The sequence below is a fragment of the Mustelus asterias genome, chromosome 6, assembly GCF_964213995.1.
Source record: "Mustelus asterias chromosome 6, sMusAst1.hap1.1, whole genome shotgun sequence".
Lineage (NCBI taxonomy): Eukaryota > Metazoa > Chordata > Chondrichthyes > Carcharhiniformes > Triakidae > Mustelus > Mustelus asterias.
Genome location: NC_135806.1, coordinates 68,546,435 through 68,574,064, shown reverse-complemented (window position 1 = coordinate 68,574,064; position 27,630 = coordinate 68,546,435). Strand labels below are relative to the sequence as shown.

General features: G+C 42.2%; 1 protein-coding gene across 7 annotated transcripts in view; it reads left to right on the top strand.

Moving 5' to 3' along the window:
• The window catches only part of LOC144494916 (transducin-like enhancer protein 4), a 169,716-nt gene that overhangs the window by 78,612 nt on the left and 63,474 nt on the right, over positions 1-27,630 (top strand). For 3 of the 7 annotated variants that reach the window (XM_078214513.1, XM_078214511.1, XM_078214510.1), the window contains one exon: positions 24,110-24,290. In XM_078214513.1, the coding sequence (XP_078070639.1) occupies positions 24,110-24,290 (181 nt within the window). Of the gene's footprint in view, positions 1-10,126; positions 10,163-24,106; positions 24,291-27,630 lie in introns of all 7 variants that reach the window. The other 4 variants (XM_078214512.1, XM_078214509.1, XM_078214508.1 and 1 more) reach the window with 3 other exon arrangements.

Genomic DNA, 27,630 nt, shown 5'->3' with positions numbered 1-27,630 from the left:
AGTTGTGTGTATTGATTAGGTGACTGCATGAGAAGGCTATTATAATCTGTAAATGCACAGTGACCTGTACATAATACATTCTGATCTATAGATTAAATAATGACTGCAGGCTTTCCCTGAAATTCCCATTCAGTTAAATGGGGCCCAAAGTAATGGGTTGGTGAGCATAGGATGGGTAACTCCTATCTTCTTTAATTGAGCATCCCCAATTATAAGCCTTTAAAAAGGGAAGAAAAGCACATTATCATATCTTTTAACCTGTTTCATATACAAAGAATACGCTTGAAAAACTGTTGCTACTTTGGTCTCCACTGTAAACATTTTACATGTAGTGCGGACTCGCAGACAGTTGTGAAATGAATGACGAGTTAACTTATTTTCTTTGGTTTTGAGAAGGACCCCAGTATTATCAATGTCTAGCCAGATTTAATGGGCAGAATCTAATGTTTACGGTGGTGGGCCAGTTCATTTACTGGACAGCTGGGGTGGGGGTAGAGTGGCCATTGTGATCATTTCTGGAAGTTCTATTTGGATTAAGTATCAATTAGGCAACCCTTAGCTGCCATTGGGGTTTCTGGCTGTTAGAATGGTCACAAAGGCCATGGGAGATCGTTGATAGATCTCTCCATTGGCTTTGTGGATTATGAGCTCCCTTATTGAGCAAACTGAGGCTTGCCCAATAGGAAGCATCCACTGAGGGCTTTTAAACCTATTACTTCACCCTGACCAGTGTTGTTGGTCCTGAGGTGTTGCGCTACCTAGCTGTGATCCGTGGGAGCGGTCTCTTTCATGGTATACAATAAAGTATGCTTCATGACAGGAAACTGATGTTTGGCTGAAAAATTGCATTTGCGATGATAAATCTTTTTCCACCCATCTTCCTTCTCCAGACAATCTCTGTAAGTCAAGAATCTTCTCCATTAAGAAAAAGCCACTGTGTCTCTTTTCAGGAAACCTGAACCCTGTGACACCAGTGGGCAAGTAACAACATTGAAGGAGCTGATAAACAAAAGGTGATATTGTTGACGAATGCAGGGGCCCCGACTTTCAGCGTGATTAAAAAGTCTGACCTATCTGGATGTCCTTGACTCAAAAATGTCTAATGAGCTGGTAACCCAGGTAACAAACCACTACAACCCTCCAGAGATACTGCTTCAACTTGGCTGGGAGAATTCCTGCGGAACCTGTCATTGAGTTCTTAGCTAGGTTGCGGACATTGGCTGAATATTGCAAATTTGGACCGCCTCTTAATGAAATGTTTTGAGACAGATTGGAATTTGGCATAAATGACCTAAGCACCCAAAAGAAGCTGTTGGCAGAACCTGATTTAGATTTAAAGAAAGCCATTAAAATAGTCTTAACACTTGAGAATGCAGAAAAAGGGGCTCAGGGACTACAAGGAGCAGGTCTTCTAACTAGAGGGAAACAGTGGAGAGTGCTTGTGTGAACCAGATGTTAAAGGGCCCTTCTCAACATAGGAGCCATAAACACCAACTGTCAGTCAAGGAAAGACAGTGATGATCCTAAGAATATTAGAGAACATATCGGTTAGGTTGATTGGCCAGGTTAAAAATTGCCCCTTGGAGTCCTGGGATGCGTAGGTTGGAGGGATTAGCGGGTAAATATGTGGGGATAGGTAGGGCCTGGGTGGGATTGTGGTCGGTGCAGACTCGATGGGCCGAATGGCCTCCTTCTGCACTGTAGGGTTTCTATGATTTTCTATTTCTATGATATTCCAGAAAGGTGCAATTGCCAGATGATGGACTATTGCACGCACTGTCAAAGGACACAGCCGAGGCAAAGTTTTAGAAATAGGCAAAGCACATGCTGCGTAGGGAAAATGTCAAGGCCAGTACCTGCCCGTACCATGCAGATAACCCCTCCTCCAGAGACAGGGGCACTACAACTGAATCGTATCATTACAACAAAAGTTGCCCCGATAATAGAATTACTAGTGAATGGCTATCACTTGAAGATGGACGTGGACAAAGGAACTGCAGTCTCCATTATCGGAGAACAAATATGTAAGCACCTGCAATCTGGCATCCAGCGCCTGAGATTGGAAGATATGAAGGCCAGACTAGCCACCTACATGGGAGAACCGTTACAGATAAAAGACACCACAATGTTCCCAATGATTTATAATCAGCAATCAGCTCATCTGCCACTCGTTGTACAGGTCTATGGGCCAAGCCTTGAGGAGTGATTGGCTCTGGCTGAACTGATTGGAGATCTTCAGCTAGGCATGGGGGGGGGAACTATACAAAGTTATTAATAGATGTACTGAAGTTTTCCAAGACGGCTTTGGAAAAGTAAAAGGGGCCAAGGTCTACAGTGACCCCGACGCTACTCCTACGTATTTCAGAGCAAGACCAGTCCCTTACTCCATGCTGGAGAAGGTGGAAACTGAACTAGGGTGGCTTGAAAGTCTGGATATAATAAAACTCTTGCAATTTGTGGAATGAGCTGTCCCTGTATTCCCTGCTCATAAGTCAGGCAAATCAATTTGTCTCTGTGAGGACTATAAACTAATGGTCTGTCGGGTCTCCAAACTCGATAGGTGCTCCATGCACCGGATTGAAGATTTGTACACTAAGTTAGCAGACAGCATGATATTATCTGAGTTGGACATGAGCCACACCTATCTTCTGCTTCAATTGGATGAGTTCTTCTGGAAATATGTGATGAATATACCCACTTGCCTTTTAGGGTCTCGTCAGGGTGTGCCATTTTCCAAAGAGTTATGGAGAACATACTCCAAGGGCTACCCAAGATTGAAGTACACTTAGATGATGTCTTGATTACAAGGGCTTCAGAACAGGAACACCTGGCCAATTTTGAAGAAATATTGCAGAGATTTTCCAGAGCAGGAGTTCACTTGCAAAGAGAGAAATGTGTTTTTCAAGCGGCTGAAGTAACATATTTAGGCTACAGAGTAGATGGCAAGGGGTTAACATCTAGGAAAGGATAAGAAACATCACAGTTGAAATCCTCCTTGTGACTAGTAAACTATTATGGAAAGTTTGTTCCGAACTTGGTATTTTCTGGCCCCCTTGCATGCTCAAGTGTGAAAATACCAGAGATGGACCTGGGAAGCTTTGCAAGCAATTGGACGTTAAACTGAAGTTGAACATTAGCTATTATCAACTGACCCATTTTGATCCTAAGAAAGACCTTGTATAATTTGCGATGCTTCCCCGTATGGGGTTGGGCAGTGCTGTCACACTGCTGGAAAGACGGGACAGAAAAGCCCTTTGTGTATGCCTCCAGGATCCTATCAGAAACGGAACAGCGGTATTCTCAAATTGAAAAAGAAGGGCTGGCGGTTGCATTTAGTATTAAAAAATTTCCATCAATACGTCTACAGTAGATGCTTTGTTTTAAAATACTGACCACAAATCCTTGTTAGGTCTCTTCAAAGTGGACAAGGTGATCCCTCCTATCACCTCCACTCAGATCCAGTTCTGGGCCTTGTTATTGGTAGCCTAAGAATATCTTCTAGAACACCACCCTGGAACTTTGATAGCTAATGCTGATACACCGAATCACCTTTTACCCACAAGCCTGGCTCCTTTACCTGCATTGGAAGAGGTCGTGATGACCCTGAATTTCTCGGAGACTTTGCCAGTGTCAGCACGGCAGATCAAAACCTGGACCCAAAAAGATCAAATCCTATCTAAAATAAGACATAGGATCCTGCACAGGGAATTCCAAAGACAACCCTCCAAAGAAATGAAACCCTACCCCAGTAAGAAAGACAAACTTGGCATTGAAGACGGGATCATTCTTTGGGTGTCCCAAGTAATTGTTCTGCTCCCAGGATACGTCTAATATTAACAGGACTACAAAATGGCCATCCGGGAGTATCAAAAATGAAGATGCTGGTTTGGAGTTATGTCTGGTGGCCTGGTCTTGACTTGGACATCACAGACTTGGTAGAGTCTTGGTAGTGTGACCTATCCCAGGAGAATCAAAATCCCCGCCCTCAGCCTCTCTACACCCATAGAAGTGGCCTGGAAGGCCTTGGGTGCATGTACACATGGACCTTGCAGGGCACTTTATGGATTCCATGTTTTTAATTGCGCTGGATGCGCACTCTAAGTGGTTGGAGGTACAGCGCATGGACTCCATGACTTCCCAGGCTACAATCGAGAATTTGCAGCAAAGCTTCAGTATACACGGGATACTGGGAAGCCTTGGTTTTGAAAAATGGCACGGCCTTTACTAGCAATGATTTACAGAACTTTGTGCTCTCCAATAGTATCCAACACATCCGAACTGTTCCTTATCATCTGTCATCAAATGGAGTGAGCAGTACAAACCTTCAAAAACAGCATGAAGAAGCAACCGGCAGCTTCCATGTAATCCGAACTGGCAGGGCTTTTGTTCGATTACAGGATCAGACCCCACACAACAATAGGTGTTGCCCCAGTGGAGCTGTTAATGGAACGGCGACCTCATACCAGATTAAGCCTGCTATTCCCAAACCTGGTGGGGAGGGTGGATTCCCAACAAGAAAACCAAAATGGAATTATGTTTCTGTAAGAGCATAAAGAACTTTCTGAACGGGTGATCTGGTTCGTGTGAGAAACTTCAGAGATGGTCCCTGTTGGGTCTCTGGAATCATTGTGGACAAAACAGGACCAATATTGTATAAAGGCAAAGTCTTTGAGGAAGCACTTGGACCATCTTGGAGCCAGGGAGTCCATGTCTGAGCAGGTTCCACTACTGGCTATGGAGATGGCTGCTGCCAGTGCCATCCTTCAGCTCGAAGCTGACTCTGTTAGTCGCTGGAGTTGTGAAGTGACAGTCTTGGAGATGGAGGCTGAAGAAGTAGGCCCCCAGGCTGGGGAGGAACCCACTTTGATGACCCTTCCACGCTCCTTCTAGAAGTGAAGGTCCCTGTTGGTTACACCACCTGACCCAGTCCCGACTTCGGGGGATATCCGCTCGCTAAACGATGTAAAGGACTTCCTTGCGATGGGGGTGCTGGAAGAGATTACCACCTACTGGGGGAGGGAAATTATGATGGCCACTAAGGCCACGTGGGATCATCGGTAGACCTGCCCATGGGCTTTGTTGAGTACGAGTTCCGTTATTGAGCAGGCAGAGACCTGTCCAATTGGAAGCATTCAGCAAGGGCTTTTAAATCTGTTACTTCACCTGGACCAGTGTTGTAGGTCCCGAGAAGTAGGTATGAGTCGCAGGAGTGGTCTCTTTCTTGCTACACAGTAAAGGATGCTTGGTGACAGGAAACTGGCGTTTGGCTGAATTATTATACTGGCTCTGCTGAGGCAATTCCCTGCCACATTACAGATGTCCCACCTCCTTGAGCTGCTGACCAATCAAAGGCCTGTTTTCTCCAGTACTGGCAGTGCCATTGGGAGTGGTAGCCATCCTGGTACTGCAGTACACCTTTCTGGATTGATGGTTAGTGGAACAGGATCGCTGGGACAGTGATGAGGCCACAGCAAGTGCGGGCAAGGGGACAGAGAAAGGTCGTTGCAAAGGCCAGGGGGTTGTCTTCCCCCAGATTCCTCCCTTGCCACTCCGTTAAGCACATAATGCCCGAAAAAGATAGACTCCTTCACAAGGCTGCAAGCATAGACACTAGTGTTTACCTGCTGGTTTGCCCCCTATGGCACAGTCCTGTCTGCTGCAGTTGGAATTCTACAGTGATTATATGAGGCCCTTAACTGGCCAGTGTCAACTGAGGTTTAGTTCGTAGCACACTTACCTCTGAGTCCTACTCGAAGGTCTGAGTACAAAAATCAAGACTGACACTCCAGTGCAGTTCTGAGGGAGTGCTGCACTGTCAGAGCTTTCATCTTTTGGATGAGACATTAATTCAGAGCCCTATCTGCCTCCACAGGTGGAATGTGAAAGCTCCCATAATACTATTCCAAAGAAGCGCAGGTGAGTTATCCCAGTGAAATGAGGAAGAGTGATAGTTGTCTCAAAATGTTAGCTTAGATGCTGCCAGACCTGCTGATATCTCTAGCATGTTCTGTTTTTATTTCGGGTTTCCAATATCCACAGTGTTTTGCTTTTACTTTAGTAGTTTCTGTGTCCTGGCCAATATTTATTCTTCAATCTACATCACAAAGAACAGATTATCTGGCCATTAACATGTTGTATTTTGTGGGAATTTGCAATGCTGCTGCGTTTCCTGCATTATGTGGCGATGCCAGCGTTGGACTGGAGTAAACACAGTAAGAAGTCTCTCAACACCAGGTTAAAATCCAACAGGTTTATTTGGTAGCACAAGCCACCAGCTTTCGGAGCGCTGCCCCTTCATCAACAGAACTCCCACTCACCTGATGAAGGGGCAGCGCTCCAAAAGCTAGTGGCTTGTGCTACCAAATAAACCTGTTGGACTTTAACCTGGTGTTGTGAGACTTCTTACTTTGTTTTCCTGCATTACACCAGTGACTACTGATGCACTATCAATTATGACACGAAGACTCCTGTGAGTGAGGGAAACTAATAGGCTTTTATTCACAGAGAACAGAGCACACTCTTGTAGCTGACCTGGTCTAGACTGAGGCGAGGAGGAGGGACCATCACCTTTATACCCCACTCTGGGTGGAAAGGAAGTAGTCTCAGATGGAAAGGGAGGAGTCTTGGGCCAGGTGCAGCATGGGTGTGTCCAGGCACATACACATAGTAACAGTGGTTCACCACAACTACATTTCAAAAATTCCTTCATTGACTGTAAAGTCCTTTAAGCCATCCAGTGGTCATGAAAAGTGCTATAAAAATGCAAATGCCACTAATGGGCCTCAGTTGGCCGCTGAGCAGGAAGGACAACCTCAGCCCTTCCTCCAAATGGGGGAAGGCGAGAGGGTGACAGGACCTCCATCCAACTCCATTATCCTTCACCATATCAACCCCACCTTCCAGCCTGCCTCCAGGCGGAAGCATTAAATTCCACCCAATGTCTCATTTGAAAGATAATCTATACACCTGACAATGCAACATTCTCAAGATTGCTGTGTCATATTAGATTTTATATTCAAGTCCTGGACTGAGGTTTAAATGATGTGGAGATGCCGGCGTTGGACTGGGGTAAATACAGTAAGAGTTTTAACAACACCAGGTTAAAGTTCAGGTTAAAATGGTATTTGCTACCAAATAAACCTGTTGGACTTTAACCTGGTGTTGTTAAAACTCTTACTGAGGTTTAAACCCATGGCTTTCCAATGCTGTGGTGAAAGCCTTATCAGCTGAGCCAAGATGATGATCAAACTAACATATACAAAATGTAACTGTTTCATCATATTGGTAAATTTAAATTTGGTGGTCAAATTGGATTCATTGACAACTCCTGTTAATAACTAGTTGAAAAGTATTTACTGTGGTTTGCAATTATAGTTCTTTTTCTTTATGGCTATAAACCATAGCTGTGAGACAGTCCAGTTGAGGAAATATAGGGGAGTGCTTATTTTTGCTTCTGAGTTGTTTATAGCATGTTATTTAATATAGAATCCCCATATGGATTTTTTTGGCTATTGCTAGACATGTTATTGTGAACCCACAAGCAGGAAAAGCTTGTTCCCGATGGAACACAATGTCCATTTTTGACCCCCAGTCTTCAGTTTTGTTTTAGTAGTGAGATTTATTTTGACCTTAGGAAAGATGTTCCATCATAACTGGTGATCATTACAGGCGCCTTTCCACATATTATCACTTTTTTCATTTTGCAACATCTTCCAAACTTTCAAAGAGGCTCCAATAGGTTAGAGCTGGTCTAATGCACAATACTTAAAGCTTTGACTTTCATTTGTGGTCAAGAACAAAATCGATCCTCAGGTCTCTCATATCCATTACACTTGAAAAGAGGTGATGTGGATTTTTATCTATCAAAGGCTGTAATGCAGGATTCATATCTACATTAGAATGTGTTTACTTTCCAAGATATGAAGCAAGTAGGGAGACAATAAAAAAAGAACAAGTGCTCTACCATTGATTCTCATCAATTACATAGATTGGTTTGTATGCCCAGATAAGACCAGTCTGACTTCTATCCAGTCATCAATACACATAGATGTGAATGCACATTATCTGTGTGATGTTTATTCTCCAATATGAGAACAATTGTCAATTGTTGGTATGGGGACAGAAATCTCTGCCACCAGCGACTGAATTCAGTTGTTAAGCAGCTCAGTTACACTGCAATCATTGGCCAGAGAATTATGCAGAATTGTACAAAAATGGGCAATAGAAAGAAAGAAATTCGAGCTGTTATAATATCTCAGTTTGCAGTGTTCTTGACATTACGCATGGAAGGATTGGATGCTAATAATCAGGGTCAAGCCATCTATTGAAAAACTGCAGAATAGTCACAAAACATTAGAGAGGCAACTACATGAGATTGAAACATTACTAGTTCAGCAGTGTGCAGCAAACTTATGATCTGAATTTCTTTAGCTTAGAATTTTAAGAATTTAAACAAGAAAACATAGAAAGTTTTATGCACATAAAAATAATTGAATTTACCAATAAAATCTCCATGCTAATTGGCGAAAAGAAGCAGGGGGCAAGATGAGGAGAATTTCTTTCATGCATCGAGTTAAGATGGCACTGCCTGAAAGATTAGTGGAAGCAGATTCAATACCCACTTTCAAAAGGGAATTGGATATATTCTTAAAAACTGAAAAAAAGCAGGATTATGGGAAAAGAACAAAGAAGTAGGGAACCAATAGAGGACAAACACACGTGGTTCTGTTCTGGAAATACTAGAAATCATTTAGGATCTGGAAGATCTCAGGTGTCTCCTGCCTAATTATTTAGTATATCTGACTGAACCAGACTTCACATAACCTTTGCATTTATTTCACCCTGAGGAAAGCTTCCTTTTCATCAGCAAGATCATTTACTTCCCTCTCTGTAATATCATCCATCTCTACTCTGCCTTAAGTTAAATTCTCATCCTAGTCTTTGTAGAGTAGGCTATTCCAATACCTTCCTGACTGGTCTTCCCTCTTCCACACTGCATAAGCTTAAGTTCATACAAAATTTTTATATCTTAATTTGCACCAAATCTCATTTATCCAACATCCCTGTGTTCTATTGACTCCTGGTCCAGCAATACCTTGAAGTTAAAATTCTCATCCTCCTGTTCAAATCCCTCCTTGGCCTCATGCTTCCCTGTATTTGAATCTTATTAGCCCTCCACCCTCTTAGAACTTGGCTTTCCTCCAATTCAGGCCTCTTGTGCACTCCCATACTTCCTTCACTGCAGAAGAGCTTTTCAAGAATGGTTCGAGGGCTGAGAAACTTCAGTTATGAGGATAGATTGGAGAGGTTTGGACAGTACTCCATGGAGAGAAAAAGGCTAAGAGAGGACTTGATAGAGAAGTTCAAAATCATGAGGGGGGCTGGACAGAGTAAATGGGGAGAAACTTTTAACCCATCGTAAAAGAATCAAGAATGAGAGGGCACAGATTTAAGGTGATTTGCAGAAGAAGCAAATGTGATGTTATTAAAAAACTTGAACACAATCTGTGGCTTGGGTCTGGAATGCACTGACTTGGAAGTGTGGTGGAGAGAAGTTCAATCGAAGCTTTCAAGAGGTCATTAGGTGATTACTTGAATAGAAACAATGTGCAGGGGTATGGGGAAAAGGCAGAGGAATGGAGCTAAGTCATGATGCTCGTTTGGAGAGCCGATACAGACACGATGGGCCAAATAGCAGCCTCCTGTGCCATAACAGTTCTGAGATTCTGTGATTCCATGATTCACCCTTGGGGCTATGCTTTCAGCTATTTAGGCTCTCAACCCTGCCATTCTTTCCCTAAATCTTCCTGTTTCCCTAGTTAAGATTATAACTCTTTGACCAAGGCTTTGTTTGGTCACATATCCTAATATCTCCTCATGTGGTTAAGTGTCAGGTTTTATCCAATTTTTCTCACTCCTGTGAAGTGCTTTGGGATGATTTACTATGTTAAAGGTGCTATTTGAGTGCAAGTTGTTATCGAGACTCACTAGTGACACATCTTATTTGGGTTGTGCAGGAAATGTTGAAATATACCAAAATTTATTCTTAAATAGTTTTCAAGCATTTAAGACAAGTATGAAGAAAATATTATCATGCTTGGCATTAACTTTTTAATCTCTACCATAGCACACAGAGAAGAGAAGGTTTCAATGCTGGCTATTGGTGAGTCTGAGAAGTGTCCACATGAAGATCTACTAACTGACCATGATCTCTTCAAATTAGCATACTGTGGTGTATCATTTATGCTTGAGCAGAGAAAATTGCTGTAAGCAATGCTGTCAACATTTTCTCTTTATTTCTTTCCCCTGATTTCTCTTTTCATGCTTTGTCTCTCTTTTGCCCACCTTCTCTTGTGCATGCACGCTCTCTCTCTCCATCTTTCTCTCTCTTCCCCTACCGCCACCCCCCACCCAACTTTTTGAACTCTTATCTCTCTTTTTAAATAAAGAAGCATCTTTATTATTTCAGGGTTAGTGATTGAGAGAGGCTATATGGCCAGTAATTTTCCCAGAAAAGTTGCATTTCTTTGTCGGAATTGTGTCAGAAATTGAGTTTTTCAGTGCTTTGGGCAAAGTTATGATGGTAGAGTGGGAGTGACTTCTCAGAAATTTGTGGCTTATGTCAACAATAAAGATTTCATTGAATGAAGGAAAAGGAGGTGAAATCTTCTCTTTCCTTTCTCATTTAAAAAAAAAAAGCAGTACAGGGGAAATGCCTAATAGACAGAAGATACACTGAAGAGTTTCACACAAAAAAAGTGTCAGATCCATATTGGGGTGAGGAAGGATAAAAAGATGAGGGGTAGAAATTCAGAGAAATGCCAACTCTTCGATAAAGCTGTCTAATTAGTTCCATTCCCCTGTTCTTCCTCACAGTTCTGCAAATCTTTCCTTTTTTATGTGTATACCCAATTCCATATTAAAACGAACATGATCCTTTACCTTGTAGTTAATTTCTCTCACTTCGCACTTGCCTTTTGCTGGAAGCAGAACAACACAAAATGATAGGTTGGTGATGCTGCTGATCAGGGGAGAACAAGTTGTAAAAGCAGCAGTGGAACACACACCAATGTGACAAATTTGGAGAGCTTGAAAGCAGGACATGATTGGCCCTGGGAAAATGGAGTCACCTACTGCTTAAGTGCATTCATGAGAGATTGGATCTGGGAGACTGGGGATTCGGGAATGCTCATTATAACTGGAACTTGGGAGTATTGCAGGGAGGTGAAGTGATGTAGCCTGGCAACATTGTGAAGGAAGCAAGAGTGTACAGAACACTTTGGATAAGCTAGGGTCTAAGAGAACTCCAGAGAGAGGTTTCCTGGCACTGCAGTATTAGAAGGAGTTTGAGGTGACTCCAGGGAAGTGTGGGGTTTGGTATCTCGGAGGAGGGGTGGGGGTTGGGGTTCAGAAAAGGAGGAGTTATATTTACATAGAGACTGGGCAAAATTTTATCGTTGAATTGGTCCAGACAGCAGCGGAAATAGGTGTTGGCAACATGCATGGCCGGCCAGTGGGACTGCTCCCTCAATTTTACCAACGGCAGCACTGAATGAGCTGCTGCTGGCTTTGCCATCTGGTACAGAATGGCTGGCACCTCAGCAGATTCGCAGGGAGCGGTGGCCACTGTTAACATGTACAGGGACCCTGGAGCTGACACAGGATAGGTTGAAGAAATTTCTTTAACAGCATCCTGAAAGAAGAAACAAGTCTCTAACCAATTCACTGGGGCCACGGATGTTGTCCTGTCTACCCCCGGTCCCTTCTCTCCACACAAAAAAAAACTCCCCCAGCCTGAGCTACTTCTGGGAGGCTGTTTGCTTTCAGCTGCTAAGGGGGTTGATCCACTGTTGTCAAGATGTGGACAGCTTGGTAAAATGGCCCCTAATACAGCCTTTGAATATTTAAATTTGTTGTCTGCTTCCTTTCGAGGAAGGACTGACAGGAGGACTACATTAGGGGACTGATCTGATGCATCTCCCTATACCTCTACTGGCTGCCATTGTTACCCTGTTTCCTGGTAAAATTCTCCCCGATGATATGTCTTATACTTTCCAAAACATTTTTCAGCTGTATGCAAGTGCTGGAGTGAATTCAAACTCATAAGCTCCAAACTCTGGGGTGGGAGTGTGACCACCAAGCCATGAAGGCACTGTAGTTATTGGAGAGGGAGGAGGGTCAGGTTGTACTGGAGCTGCCCAAGACTACAGAAAGTGGTAGTGCCATGGTTTAAAAAAAAACTTGCAGCTGCATGAGCAGCACAGATAGTGGGCAGCATTTTCCTAAAAAATGGCAAAGTGTCAGGTTCAGTCAGAAAACTGGTGTGTTGGGCAGGTTTTCCGATGAGATCTTCTCTCACTGCCATTATTTTGAAGGAGGGTGCGTTTTGCGGTATCATTGTGAGTGAGGCCTAAATATGCCACAAGCCTTGCTTTACTGAGATCGGGACGCCATTTTTAAAGGGTGCCCAAACATCCCCCCCCCCCCTCCCCCCCCAGACATAAATCAACAGCATGACCTCCCCCTCCCCTTCATAGATTGCCTGCATTGAGGTCCACCCCTTGGCAATGCCAACCAGCAGTGCCATGTTCCCGACCACTCGGGGGCTGCAATGGGCTCTGAGCCTCCTGCCATGGTTATCACGTCTGGTCTCGACCAGTAGTGATTCCTACCACCTTTATGCCACGGGCATGTGACGTTCTCATAAAATTCGGTATTAAGCCGATTTTGCATATTTAAATATGTTTGAATCCATGGTAATCAAGTTTACACCCTTGTGGGGCGTGAAACTGATTGTGTCTACTGGGAGGGCCCGGGAAGATCGCAAACTGTTCTGTGCCCGATGCGAATCCCGTTTCCAACCTGTCGTCGGGTTCTCCTGGCATCGTGGGATTTGCGCTGAGCATAATGGGACCAAAAAACCGCCCCAGTGTCTGCAGTTTCATCTGGAGGACACAAAGCAACCAAGGAGCTGCATCCAGAGTGAGAGGACAGACAGATTTCCTACGGAATGGGCAGTTAATTGTTTGGTTGCATAGAATTTGCTTTTTGTTGTAAAAAGAGACATGGGGCGGAATTTTACGACCTCTTTGTGCCCGTTTTCATAGAAGAATCATAGAAACCCTACAGTGCAGAAGGAGGCCATTCGGCCCATCGAGTCTGCACCGACCACAATCCCACCCAGGCCCTACCCCCACATATTTACCCACTAATCCCTCTAACCTACGCATCCCAGGACTCTAAGGGGTAATTTTTTAAACCTGGCCAATCAACCTAACCCGCACATCTTTGGACTGTGGGAGGAAACCGGAGCACCCGGAGGAAACCCACGCAGACACGAGGAGAATGTGCAAACTCCACACAGACAGTGACCCGAGCCGGGAATCGAACCCGGGACCCTGGAGCTGTAAAGCAGCAGTGCTAACCACTGTGCTACCGTGCCGCCCCTCTGCCTGCAGCTCTCTCTCTCTCTCTCTCTATCTGTTAGACCCCTGCTATTGCTAATGCCCATGTGCCGCATCAGAGGTGTGCACAGGCACAATATCTCCCTCTACAGGCTGTCCGGTGAGTTAAGCCCCGCCCACAGCCTCTCTGGCTACAAACTGACTAGCCCATCCTTTCAGAGACACAGTGCATGTAAGGTTGGGTGTGAAAACTCACCCGAAAAACGGATCTGGAACACTCCCATTTTCAGATTAGCTGGACACTTAGAAAAAGTCTCATAAAATTCCACCCATGTTGTCTAATCATTTCATCTTGCTCTCATCAGGCCAGATTGTGAGATTACCAACAGTAAAGGGAATAACAATTTACACTGTATGAGAGGGGAGTGCTGATTGATCAAGTCTTGCTTAACAACCAATCAGAGTCGACCTGCCTGATCTGAATTTGAACAGTAGCTTGGCAGTTAACTGTTCCAAGCATTCTCCATGGCAATGCCTCAACCAATCAGCACTTCCTTCTCATGCAGTATGAATTGTTGTTCCTTTTACTATGTGTATTCATGTGATCTGTCATGAGGAATGCAAGATGAATAGATTAGTCAGCACGGGGGGATTTTTTCGGCCATTCGCACCGGTGGGGTTTTCTGGTCCCACTGCAGTGAACGAAGACTTGGCTGAACGCAGCAGTGGGGCATGAAAGGCTGGAAAATTCCAGCCCATATCTCTCTCTTCAGCAATAGTTAAGCATGGACAGTCATTAGATCCTGTTGGAGAGTGACAATAAGTAATGGAAAGGCTACAAAATATAATGACAGAGGGTTGGTCTATGGGACAAAACCTATTGGATGTGTTTTCAAAAGGAATCGGTTGTGCAACCATTACTTTTAGCAATTTCAGTGAGCATATACTTCCAAAGAGCAGCGTATTTGTGCATTAATTTCATAGTCTAAATATTAATTTTCCTTTGTTGCTGTAGAACTCTCCTTTGTAAATATGGCTTTATATTAGAGTTATCTCTCTTGGAGTTGAGTTAGTGTGATGCATCGCACAAATTCTGAAAATCATCTATCCTCAGTACAAGCAATACACCAATTTTGACTCATGGAAGCCTGCCTCTCCCTGGTGTACATGGCAACATACTCAAACTCAATGCATTTCTCTTTCTGCCTATACTTGCACTTCCGTGCGAATGTTCATTTCCTGATCACAACACCTAATGTGGAATCACATCACAAAGTCACGAGACGGGGGTAACATGGGTACAGTTACATTACGGGGCCAGTAATCCTGAATCTTGGACTAATAACCAGACAACATGAATTCAAATCTCACCATGGCAGTCTGAGAATTTGAATTCTGTTCTTTTTTAAATCTGGAAATAAAAAGATAGCATTATGAGTGACTCCACAGATGTCCGATTCTCATAAATGCAATCCATAAACAGTGTTTCAAGAAGGTGGCACGCCACGACCTTCTTCAGGGAAATTAAGGATGGACACTAAATGCTGGCCTTGCCAAGGAGGCTGGCATACAGTGAGGGAATAAGAATAAAAAATGTTCTTTAGGAAAGGAAACCTAAATTTTTACCTGGTCTGTGACACCAATTCCCCATCAACATGATTGATTCTTAACTGCCCTCTGAAACGGTCAAACAAGCCATTCAGTTGCATCAAACTGTACCACCTCTTCCACTGGAAATTGTCAATGACTGCCAGTCTTGCCAGTGAGCATATATTTCCAAAGAGCAGCGTATTTGTGCATTAATTTCATAGTCTAAATATTAATTGCTTCCAGCAACATTGAATGCAATCTGGGGGAAGGGTACAATGAATCTCAAAATCATCTTTAGATTGGGACTGGGTATTTCAGATGATAGAGCCATTTTGAGCAGGTCAGAGTAAAGGAATCAGAGCTACACTGATATCCAAAGAACCAATTAGGCTCGAAGAATACTTCTAGTGATTGCATAGTAGTTTAGTTTCATTGTAGTTGATATGTCAAGTCTGTATTCTGCAGTGCTACTTAGGTAGTGTTCGCTGAAGGTGGTGTCAATGAGACAATTAATAGAAGTCCTCCATGTCTCACCAATTAATATGAACACACACTTGATATTCTGCCTTGTGGGGATTATCCAAAATTTATAATGGAAATGGTATTGTGCAGCATTTGGCAGCACCCTGTAATTCTTTTCAATTTCTGAAAGCTTAAATTACCCTATGGCTACATGGTTTCAGCCAAGAGAATGTTTTCTCACTTGAATATTGCTAAAATGAGAGACGTGTTGCTGAAGCTTTTCATCTTACATGGGAGCTTGGGAGCTTATAATTCCTCCATTGCTCTTTCCATGGCAACATCTCAGCCAATCAGAGTCGACTTACCAATCAATCAATGCCTTTTTCTCCAGTAGTATAGATTGTTATGATTGTTTGAAATTTGGCATTCTTGCAATTGTCCTGATGCGTGCAAGGTGAAAAGCTTCGGCAACATCTCTGTTCTCAGCAATATTCAAGTTCTGTACTACCAAGTGACTGATTTTTCGTATGTGAATTCAGATAGTAGGCAACAAGTCCCAATTTGCAGAAAAGAAAATCGTCAATTATTTTTTTAAGCACTAATTAGAGAAGTCATTAGATAGCTGGATAGTCGTGTCACCCCTTGAAAGAGTGTCATATTTTGAAGGGCGATTTGTTATAAACAAAGCTGGCAGCTTTTTGTATTGGTTTCCCCGTCCTACAAAAACATCACATTTAAAATCCGCATCCTTCTATTTAAACTCCTCCATGACTTTCCATGTTATTATCCCCTTTTACCACCTCGCTTAAAACTCATCTTTTTCAAAGAGTGTGAATTCAACCCTGCCACTATTTCTATTATTTGACTCATGTCTTTTTTCTTCATTTAGGGTACTTTTCTTTGTTAAAGTTTTTTAAATAAATTCAAATGATTATTCCTCTGCGCATCACCCTCCCACTCTGTCCCATCCTCTGCATGTATGCAGCTTATATCTACACATATATAATGTATATGCATGTATACATAATGTGTGAGGGTGTATACATTTAATATATAAACTAAAAAATTGTATACTATATATGGCTATTGTGCAGTTAACTTATTATGGACTGTGCTTGATATTAAGGTTGGGAGTGTTTCTTCGCAGGTTTTAAGGAGGGGGTCAGAGGGACAGATAATAATGGGAAGTGCTTTTTAACACTCCCCCTTGACTTTGCCATATAAATTTCTTTTAGACCTCTCAAAAGTATCTACACGATTTTTTAATCATACACTTTGAATGTGTATGTTGACATGGTGAATGTAGTCACTGCTGTATTGGTTGAGCTTCCAATGTTCTTTGAATACTCTAATTTTTTAGGTGGTAACATCTTATGAATAGACTTAGACAATGCATATATACATAAAATTAACTTATCAATGGATAGGAGGAGTGTATAATGCTCTGTCTTGCAAAAATGGTATTGTGATTCTCAAAGGATTAAGCTGGGAGCTGACTGATGGACCATCTAATAATTGGAGTAATAAATCTATGAACGTAGATAACTGTATGCCAGCTGATTCTGATTGAACTTGACAAAGTACCTTTTTAATGTATCTCTACATGCAGCCTGGCCCTGGCTTTACCACTGATTCCTAAAACCCACCACCACATTTTGTGAAGTTGCCATGTAAATATGTAAATAAATATTATTTCAGAATTGTATTATAATAGCAATCAATTAGCAGTGTTACTGTCTATATATTCATTGTTGAATTCAGATGAACAAATTTTAAATGGTTAATTAATTGTTGTTTCTGTTGTATTCATGTCACTATGCCAAAATGTTTGAGTGAACATAAGAAATAAGAGCAGAAATTTGGTCCCTTGAACTAGAAACATAGAAAACATAGAAAAACTACAGCACAAAATAAGCCCTTCGGCCCCACAAGTTGTGCCGAACATATCCCTACCTTTTAGGCCTACCTATAACCCTCCATCCTATTAAGTCCCATGTACTCATCCAGGAGTATTCTGATGTTCGACCTCAACTGCTCCTTTCTGCGCTATCCTCATATCTTTTAATTCCTTTAAAGTTGGATGGATATTTGGGTATTGTCTTGAATATATTCAAAGACTGAGCATTCACCACTCTCTGGGGCAGGGAAGAAATGATTAGGCAAGATCTTCAGATCAGGTCGTCTATTTTGGCCGAAAAATGTGAACTAATCAGAACTACGGAGAGAAATAGGGAGAGAGAGATGATTGACTGTGCTAGAAGTGGAAGGTTCCCTGTTCATATCGAATGCACCAAACCTGGAGTGACTTGTCCTAATTTTCATTGGGGACAGGGGGAAGGGGCGGCACAGCACGGTGGCACAGCTCCAGGGACCTGGGTTCGATTCCTGGCTTGGGTCACTGTCTGTGCAGAGTCTGTTTTAAGTTTAAAATTCATTTATTAGAGTCACAAGTAGGCTTACATTAACACTGCAATGAAGTTACTGTGAAAATCCCCTAGATACCACACTCTGGCACCCGTTTGGGTACACTGAGGGAGAATTTAGCACGCAATATACCTAGCCAACACATTTTTTGGACTGTGGAAGGAAACCCACGCTTACATGGGGAAAATGTGCAGACTCCACACAGACAGTGACCCAAGCTGGGAATCGTACCCGCGTCCCTGGCACTGTGAGGTGAATTTTGCAGCAGAGTCCTATAACCAGCCAGATTTGCATAATGAAGGTCTGTTAATTCCGTTACAGGGCAATTGCTTTCTCACTTGAATATATCAATACCCACCTTAATTGATATTTAAAGTTTAATTATTAGTGTCATAAGTAGGCTTACATTAACCCTGCAATGAAGTTACTGTGAAAATCCCCTAGATGCCACAGTCTGGCACCCGTTCGGGTACACTGAGGGAGAATTTAGCATGCAATATACCTAACCGTGTGAATCCCGCAGGTGTTGGTTTCTGAAAATGGACCACCCAACATCAGCCGGGAACTCGTGCATTACATGAAGTTGAATAGAATTTGACACGTTAGGATAGTGCCATAGTTGCAAAACCTGTCTGGTTCACTAATGTCCTTTTGGGAATGAGACCTGCTGTCCTTATCTGGTCTGGTCTGCATGTGACACCAGAGTCACATCAATGTTGGTGACTCTCAATGCACTCAAAGGGCAACTAGGGACAGGCAATAAATGCTGGCCAGCCAGGGACACCCATGTCCTTTGAATGATTAAACAAACAGGTTTGTGACACTTGCTCCCTGTGCGGACGTGGGCGGGGGTTGCAAGGAGGATGAGCAACCTAACCATAGCACTTTGATTCAGGGAGCCATTCAAGAGGGGGGAGAAAAGGGAAATTTAGTTGTAAATGGGAATATTTCTTCAGGGGAATAGACACTTTTCTCTGTGGCCAGGATTCAGAGTCCCGAGGGCTACGTTGCCTGCCTGGTGCCCCAGTTCAGGACATTTCATCTGGGCTGCAGAGGCACTTGGAGCTGGAGGGGATAGATTTAGTTGTTGTGGTCCACGTTTTTGAATTCATTGCAGATTAAATCTGAAATTGGAGTCACAATTATAGGACCTGAATGGATTCAGTGGATTTCCAGAGTTAAAGAGGGTAACCATATCCCAGGATAATGTGGAACAGCCCAGAGAGAGACACTCTAACATTTGGAATTGAATCATTGAAAGGTCACAGACAGATGAAAGAACACTGAGGCAACATGGGATCTTGAGAGTTGTGTTTTAGATGACAGCAGGATATAGATCGGCTGGAAACTTGGGCGGAGAGATGGCAAATGGAGTTTAATCTGGACAAATGTGAGGTAATGCATTTCGAAGGTCTAATACAGATAGGAAATATATAGTAAATGGCAGAACCCTTAAGAGTATTGATAGGCAGAGGGATCTGGGTGTACAGGTACACAGGTCACTGAAAGTGGCAATGCAGGTGGAGAAAGTAGTCAAGAAGGCATACAGCATGATTGCCTTCATTGGCCAGGGCATTGAGTTTAAAAATTGGCAAGTCATGTTGCAGCTTTATAGAACCTTAGTTAGGCCGCAATTGGAATATAGTGTTCAGTTCTGGTCGCCACACTTCCAGAAGGATGTGGAGGCTTTGGAGAGGGTACAGAAAAGATATACCGGGATGTTGCCTGGTATGGAGGGCATTAGCTATGAGGGGAGGTTGGAGAAACTTAGTTTGTTCTCACTGGAACGACGGAGGTTGAGGGGCGACCTGACAGAATTCTACAAGATTATGAGGGGCATGGACAGAAGCTTTCTCTCAGGGGTGGAAGAGTCAATTACTCGGGGGCATAGGTTTAAGGTGCGAGGGGCAAGGTTTAAAGGAGATGTACGAGGCAGGTTTTTTACACAGAGGGTGGTGGGTGCCTGGAACTCGCCACCAGGGAAGGTAGTGGAAGTGGATACGACAGTGACGTTTAAGGGGCATCATGACAAATACATGAATAAGATGGGAATGGAGGGATATGGTCCCCGGAAGGGTAGGGAGTTAAGTCGGACAGCGTGGTCAGTGCAGGCTTGGAGGGCCGAAGGGCCTGTTCCTGTGCTGTAATTTTCTTTGTTCTTTGATCTGCGTGGGTTTCCTCCGGATGCTCCGGTTTCCTCCCACTGTCTGAAAGACGTGCTGCTTTGGGCGGCACGGTAGCACAGTGGTTAGCACTGCTGCTTCACAGCTCCAGGGTCCCGGGTTCGATTCCCGGCTCGGGTCACTGTCTGTGTGGAGTTTGCACATTCTCCTCGTGTCTGCGTGGGTTTCCTCCGGGTGCTCCGGTTTCCTCCCACAGTCCAAAGATGTGCGGGTTAGGTTGATTGGCCAGGTTAAAAATTGTCCCTGAGATGTGTAGTTAGAGGGATTAGCGGGTAAATATGTGGGGGTAGGGCCTGGGTGGGATTGTGGTCGGTGCAGACTCGATGGGCCGAATGGCCTCCTTCTGCACTGTAGGGTTTCTATGATTCTATGAGGATGCATTGGCCATGCTAAATTCTCCTTCAGTATACCAGAAGAGGTGCAGGAGTGTGGCGGCTGGGGGATTTTCACAGTAACTTCATTGCAGGGTTAATGTAAGCCTACTTATGACACTAATAATTAAACTTTAAATATCAATTAAGGTGGGCCTTGATATATTCAAGTGAGAAAGCAATTGCCCTGTGACTGAATTAACAGACCTTCATTATGCAAATCTGGCTGGTTATAGGACTCTGCTGCAAAATTCAGGAGCAAATGGCTGGTGTTTGTAATGCACAAACCCCACCTAGTTGCGCCAGGTCTTTTAGTCTTAAAAGGACAGCTAGAAAGTGGGTTTAAAAAAAAGCCACAAAACTGTTTTAATGTTATATTTTTGTGGAGCTAGAGTGAATAGTAATGGTCCTCCTGGCTCCACAGAAAACTGTGGTCTGCTTGCTACCCTTGGTTTTGTTACTCATCCCTCCTAGGATCTGCCTGCTTGCTAGCTTGATTCGGTGCTGATAAATTTCCTCCTACCTACCATGGGAATGTCCATTTGTGTTTACAGCTTTTTTCCATTCGGGTGAAACCTGATGCTGAATTTGGCTTAATTTGCAGAGAAATTGCTATGGCTGTGCCAGCTTGACACATGTTTCTCCTCTTACTTTTCAAGACCAATACAGAGCTAATTTTCATCTTATCGCCATAGCTTTTCATCATTATTTTACGTTAAAATATTCTGTTGATCATTTTGGGTCAGGAATCGTTTGTGCTGCATCAAGTATATCCACTTCAATATTCCTGTGCACAAGGATCTCTATTGTACAAGCCACAGTTACTCAGAGCAATCTGTCCAAAGTATGATTTAACGGCCGATGTGACCCAATAGCCTTGTGTGCAGATAATGTCTCCAACGCCTAGGCAATGCCATGTTGTCTGTGAGAATATTTCATTATGATTGGTTTCTTCTGCTGCTCACCCATATTGCTGTTACTGCACACTTGGAGATCCTCTTGACTTAGCGCCGGATTTAAGCTGCTATTGGGAAAGGGAAAGTCTACATCACAGAGATCGCTGGGTCTTTGTGGGGCAGCTTTCTTTGAAATCAGTAGCAAATGCTGAAGTACTGCAAAATTCACTGCTTCATCATTGATCCAAAATCTGGACCGATATTCCCTTCGATTATATTTCTAGATATAAACATTCTTTGTAACTTGTATATTTCGATAAAGAAATAATTATAGCTGTTTGTTCCAGTGAAATAAATAGTTGCATTTTCAACTAAATTAAATTATGCTACAGCTCATTGAAGCTAATGTAGTAAAGCTAATATTGAAGATTGATTTTTAATATGCAGTCAGATTCACTTAAATGCACAAGTGTATTATAATCCTGGTGTTGACTAAAGGAATCCTAATATATTTGATATTCAGGCCTTTCTAGATATCCTGTAATGCAAAAACTAATTTTTATTATATTTGATTTACCCCTCCTCCTCACCAGCCAACTATCTACCCACCAATTGTTAGTACACCACAGAGCTTGATGCTGTTCTGGCTGAGGTCAAGCGCTCAAATACTAACCTCTTGAGGGCTTTTCTGTGTGTTGCCAGTGTACTGGTAAAACAGACTTTAAACTCTTGTCAGTGCAGTTACTGGTGCATGCATCATAGTCCCACTCAAATAAACCTGTCACAACATAGACTCACCGGGTAGCAAAGAGTACAAGGGCAGGCCTCTAGCTTTTATTCGAGCAGCACTAAACGTGCACAGAGTACGCAATTATTTCAGCATTATTGAGCAAGCCTAAGGACCTGAACCTCTGCTACATCAGATTTTCTTTAGTAATTTGCTGAAGTACTGCTAAGGACACTCTGAGGGCTTTAAATAGTAGCTGCAGTCAGGTTCCTTTCTGGGTTATTTAATTCACTTTTCTCACACGTTAACTCTTATGCAGTGGATGCTGAGATGGTGGTTTTTGTAATAACTGCCCACTTCTTTAACAGATATGCTTTTGGAGATGGGGGATTGAGGCCTGTTTTTGTCAGTATCTTGAGACTTCCTCCAGTAATGTGATTTTTGCTTCAGTTGGAGTACTTTGAATTTCATAGCATTTCAATAATATTCAGGAATCTTCCATTATTTTTAGTTTATCTGCTACTCTTTGCATGACTAACTACTGGCATCTTTTAAATCGAGTTCCAAGTCTTTTCATTTTCAGTCTGAGTCTTTTGGTCCTTTTAAAACTGCAGTGTTTCTTACTGTCCTACAATTTTAAACTAGCTACATGAATTACAATCCAAATCAGTCCCCCACAACCTGTGTGTCTCTTCTAGCTTAGCCATGAGTTTGAAGCAAATGGAAATTGAAATCATTATAAATGTTTATAGGGCTGAGACAAAAGAATATCCAGAGCCACCATGCTCGGTTCGATTTGAAGTTTTAGGTTTATTTAACTAGTTACAAATATAGCCCCAGGTTCTTTGCAAAACTGGCATTCCATTTACTTTACTGAACGTCTGCATTTGTCCCAGTTGGATCTGTTGGTTGACTATGTATTGGTGGATATGGGTATTGGACCAATAAAAAGACACTTATCACACCCCAATTTTCAGTTGATTACAAAAGGGAAACAGTAGTATAGCTTCATTGTATATTACTTTTTAAAAATAGTGATTCAAAATTGCAAATGCATTGTACAAGGTTTTTATATTGCCATAAACAAAATGTAATATCTGTATGCAATGAATATTTATAAATGGGTACTTGGGTCTAATTATTAAACTGCCCCATAACAGGCAGAGAGGATGTGGGCGACTTTTTAAAATCTGGGAAAAAATTCCTAACCCGCCTTGTCATTTTTATGGAATACTTAATTAACATATTTAAATCAAAGCTTCCAACGTGCAATTGGCAACCTGATTTAAATTTAATTGTTGCAATGTGGGTTCCCAGGGCTCAGGAAACTTGGCAGTAAAAGAGAGATGGGAGCTGCCGGCTTAGGAGTTTTAGTGTCTTTTACAGCTCTCCTTTTGGATCATGTGAAGCAGGAGAGCTTCCCTGGCTTATCAAGATAGTCTTTGGCCTCACCTTTGCTAATCTTGGCTTATCCCTATCCTCGCTAACCCCACTGCCATCAGCACCTCCCGTACTGCTTTCCAACAAAACCTCTCGCTCCCATCCAAATGTCCTCTCTTGTTCCTCCTACTCCCCACTCCTGCTGCATCCCTGTCTCACTCCCAATTGACTGATTTCCTCTCTCTACCCCACACTGTCCCCTGTGTGCCCCCAATTAAGCCCTGCTCTCGCCTTCCCAATTGCTGAGGAGCGTTCCCAAGGGTTCCTGGCTAAGGTCTCTTGCTATTGCTTTTCCTGCATGGTAGCCCACCAGTCTATTGATTTTGCTGGCAACCGGATGGAAAAAGGGAAAAAGAAATGTCGTCCTGTTAAATTTGGCACAACTTCCATGTTCCATGAACTTGTCAAAGTTTTCCTCACATCTACCCTACAAGTATCATGGCGGAAGTCTGTAAGAAAGTGGAAAAGCCAGCAGTACAAATATTGCTACTTTAATTGCACAAATGCATTTTTAATAATTATGCAGGTGATTTCATGTGCTTTTTCTAATTTCTTGTATTTGACCTAACTTCTTCATACATTATGTTCATACAAGTTCATTTGTCCACAGCAGCAGCAACAGCTACAAGCCCAACATCTCTCCCATGGTCATGCACTTCCAGTACCTCTCACACCGCATCCGTCTGGACTCCAACCCCCAGGAATCCCATCAGTTGGAAGCAGTGCAGGACTATTGGCGTTATCAAGTGCTATGAAAGATGAGAAAAAACACCATGACACAGACCACCAAAGAGGTAACCAATGCTTGAAATTGCAATTGATTTAAAATTGGTAATTTAGGAATGGGAACTTGGTTGTTCATGTCTTCTGTCTTTTTAGGAATATAAGAACAGGAGTAGACCATTCAGCCTCTCGGACCTGCTCTGACATTGAATTAGATCATGGCCAATCTGGATCGTAAATCTGTCTATTCGCCTTAGTTCCCTTAGTGTCCTTGCCTAACAAAAATCTATCAACTTTGTTAAAAAATATTTCAGTTGAAAGTGTGATTCTTTCCCTTCTGTTATAATCCTGTTAGAGACTGTTAACATTTAAAGAAAAATTTGAACACCCCACAATCAACCAACAGACCTACACCACAAAATTACGCATTTTAAAAAACAAAAACAAACTTTATTGTATATAAGAATTTGACAAAGCAAACACTAAACTTAACACGATAGTTTATAATTACTTATGCAATGAACTCAGTTCTACTTCTTACTTTCCCCAAGTAATCCCTTATATATTGCAACAAGTTCATTCACTTCCTTAGGTACTAACCCAGAACGTGTGCCACAGTCCTCTGGAGTTCACTTTAACTTTTCTCAGTGTTCCAGCTGTCCTTCAAGGTAAGATTCTATGGGGTCCTCCCTGTAGCTTTTTGGCTGCACGACCCCTTCACCTTTTCCTTATAGACCTCATGACTGTGGGTGCCTCAGCTCCTTGTTGCCGGCAAATGCCCAGCTTTCTGCCACAAGGTTCTGTGAGGATCATTATAGATTTCTTCCATTAGCTGTGAGCAAGAGCAAATATTTCAGCTGCTCTTCCCTCACAAAATCCAAACTGAACTCCTTGTTTTTTGTCAAAAAACACACACAGGTTATTTTGTTTAAAATATCTTGTACCCTCATAGCCCGTATCTATGATAATGTGGCTTGCTCTGGGATGGTCTCCAACTGAAATCTAAACAAATTATTTTATTTTCAACACAATTCTTTGATTCATCTGAATATCCATCTGAATAATTTTTTATCTAGAATGGAGTTTTATGAATCACTTTTTCCAGAATTGCTTGCTTTTTAGCTTCTTTTATGGAGATAATGATAGACACCCAGGTTCTATCCAGAGGTCACCCATTGTTTTTTTTCACTATTAACTCTGACCCTTTGATATGCCTTTGCATGAGGGTTGTTTGTCAGTTTCTAAACCAGTTTGCCCATTTCTTACCTTACATTTAGAACTTTAATTTCTAAAACTGAAATTATATCCCAAAACATGAATTATGAACCCAATTTTTGCAACACCTCATTTCTTCAATGTAGTTTTTCAGATTAAGAACTAGCTTTCTGAAGTTGTAATGTGTTATTTTATTAAAGGCATCCAACCTATGAAAGTTTGCTTTGAAAAAGCATTTGAGTAATTATGAAATAAAGCAAAACTAGAGATTATCAATATAAAATAGTCATCAAGTAATCTAAGAAACCTCTTCACCCAGACAGTAATGAGAATATGAAACTCTACGACAGGGAGTACTTAAAGTGAATAGTATAGGTGCGTTTAAGGGGAAGCTAGATAATCATTTCAGGGAGAAGAGAATGGAAGGTTATGCTGATAGTTAGGTAAGATAGGATGGGAAGAAGCTTGAATGAAGTATATAGGTTGGCATGGTCCAGTTGGGTTCAGTGGCCCGTTTTGTGCTTTATTGTTTGTGTAATTCTATGGTAAAAACACAAACTGTGGGCTTTTAGACTAGGGGAGACTGGATAATTTATTTTCAGCCATGCAGTTTTAGTATCTGTATTGCTTGTTATTCCAACTAGAGAGCATTTGCATTACATTCAGTGTCACACATCATAGCTAGCCTTATCTCAAAGAGCGGGAACGCAGTAGCTACTTGATGCCAAAGAGGAGGATTGGTGTATATTCATGCAGTTTGGATTAGTCATGAAGAAAACACTACAAATTAATTAGATTAGTCAATCTACAATTCCTCTGGATAAATTGAGAGAGAATTCTATAAAATGGGTGGCACGGTGGCACAGTGGTTATCATTGCTGCCTCACAGCGCCAGGCACCCAGTTTCAATTCCAGCTTGGATCACTGTCCGTATGGAGTTTGCACATTCTCCCCATGTCTGCGCGTGTTTTCTCCGGGTCCTCTATTTCCTTCCACGGTCCAAAGGTGTGTGGGTTAGGTTGATTGGCCACGCTGAATTTCTCCTTCGTGTCAGGGGGACTAGCAGGGTAAATACATGGGGTTACGGGCCTGGGTGGGATTGTTGTCCGTGCAGGCTCAATGGTCTGAATAGGCTACTTCTACACTGTATGTATTCTATGATTCTAACTAAACTACGGCATGTTTATCTTTTCTGATGAATATTTGGAGACATATGCTGAAAACAGTTTTCTGATCAATCTCTTTACCTTGCTATTTTATTTATATTTCTGTATTATTGTGCAAAATAAGTTTTTTTTTCATAGTCAGAGCACTTTTGTTGCCCATTACAGCAATGAAGCATCAAATCTGCTATGTTAAAGCAATTTCATAACTTCTTTACCTAACATGGTTGCCTCTGATGAGGATAGTGTAAATATCCTAGTGTTAGTGCTCTCGGATGACATCAAGTTCCTCCTTGGGAGAGAACTTTTAGGGGACTTTGACAGAGCTGCCAATGATGAAACTACGTGATATTTCAAAAGTGGCACTTGCATCTAGTCTACCAATAGTGGGCAACAGATGTGCTGCATCTCCTTACATTACCCCTTGTATGGCAGCTTTTCACATTTGCCATTACTGGCCAGTATGAGGTGCTGGAAGGATCTGCTTAGTTTGATTCATTATTGTTATGTCTGCTCATTAGTAATGGGAATGATTCACCAACAAGGGAAACTGATCCACTCACCAAAAATTATTTTATTGGAAACAACCTTGCAGTGTAAGGTTGTGGAGTTACCCACCTGATTTCTTTGCTAACCAATAGATAGAGATACAAGGACTGGTTTTAAAAAGTAACAAATGTTCAGCGAAATTGAAAAAAAAGTGACAGTCTAATATTTTAAATTGAAGGTATGATTTCTTGCATATCAAATTATTCTGTTGATTCATAGAAATAAACGCTTTAAGTGAAATGTACTGCCACTGTACTTAGATTGACATCTAAGTAATTCTAGTGGCAGTATATTTCACTTAAGTGACTAGTTTATGTTGAGAGAATTAGTCATAAGATAAATGAATAACCACAAGTTCATATCACTACACTATATGTGCTTCCCTTGCTTCGACATGCTCAGCAATGTAATGCCCAGTTCAAGCTTGTAAGTAGGATCCAAATGATTTTTTAAAATGTGGTTACTATGTTGTTTGACTTTCAAA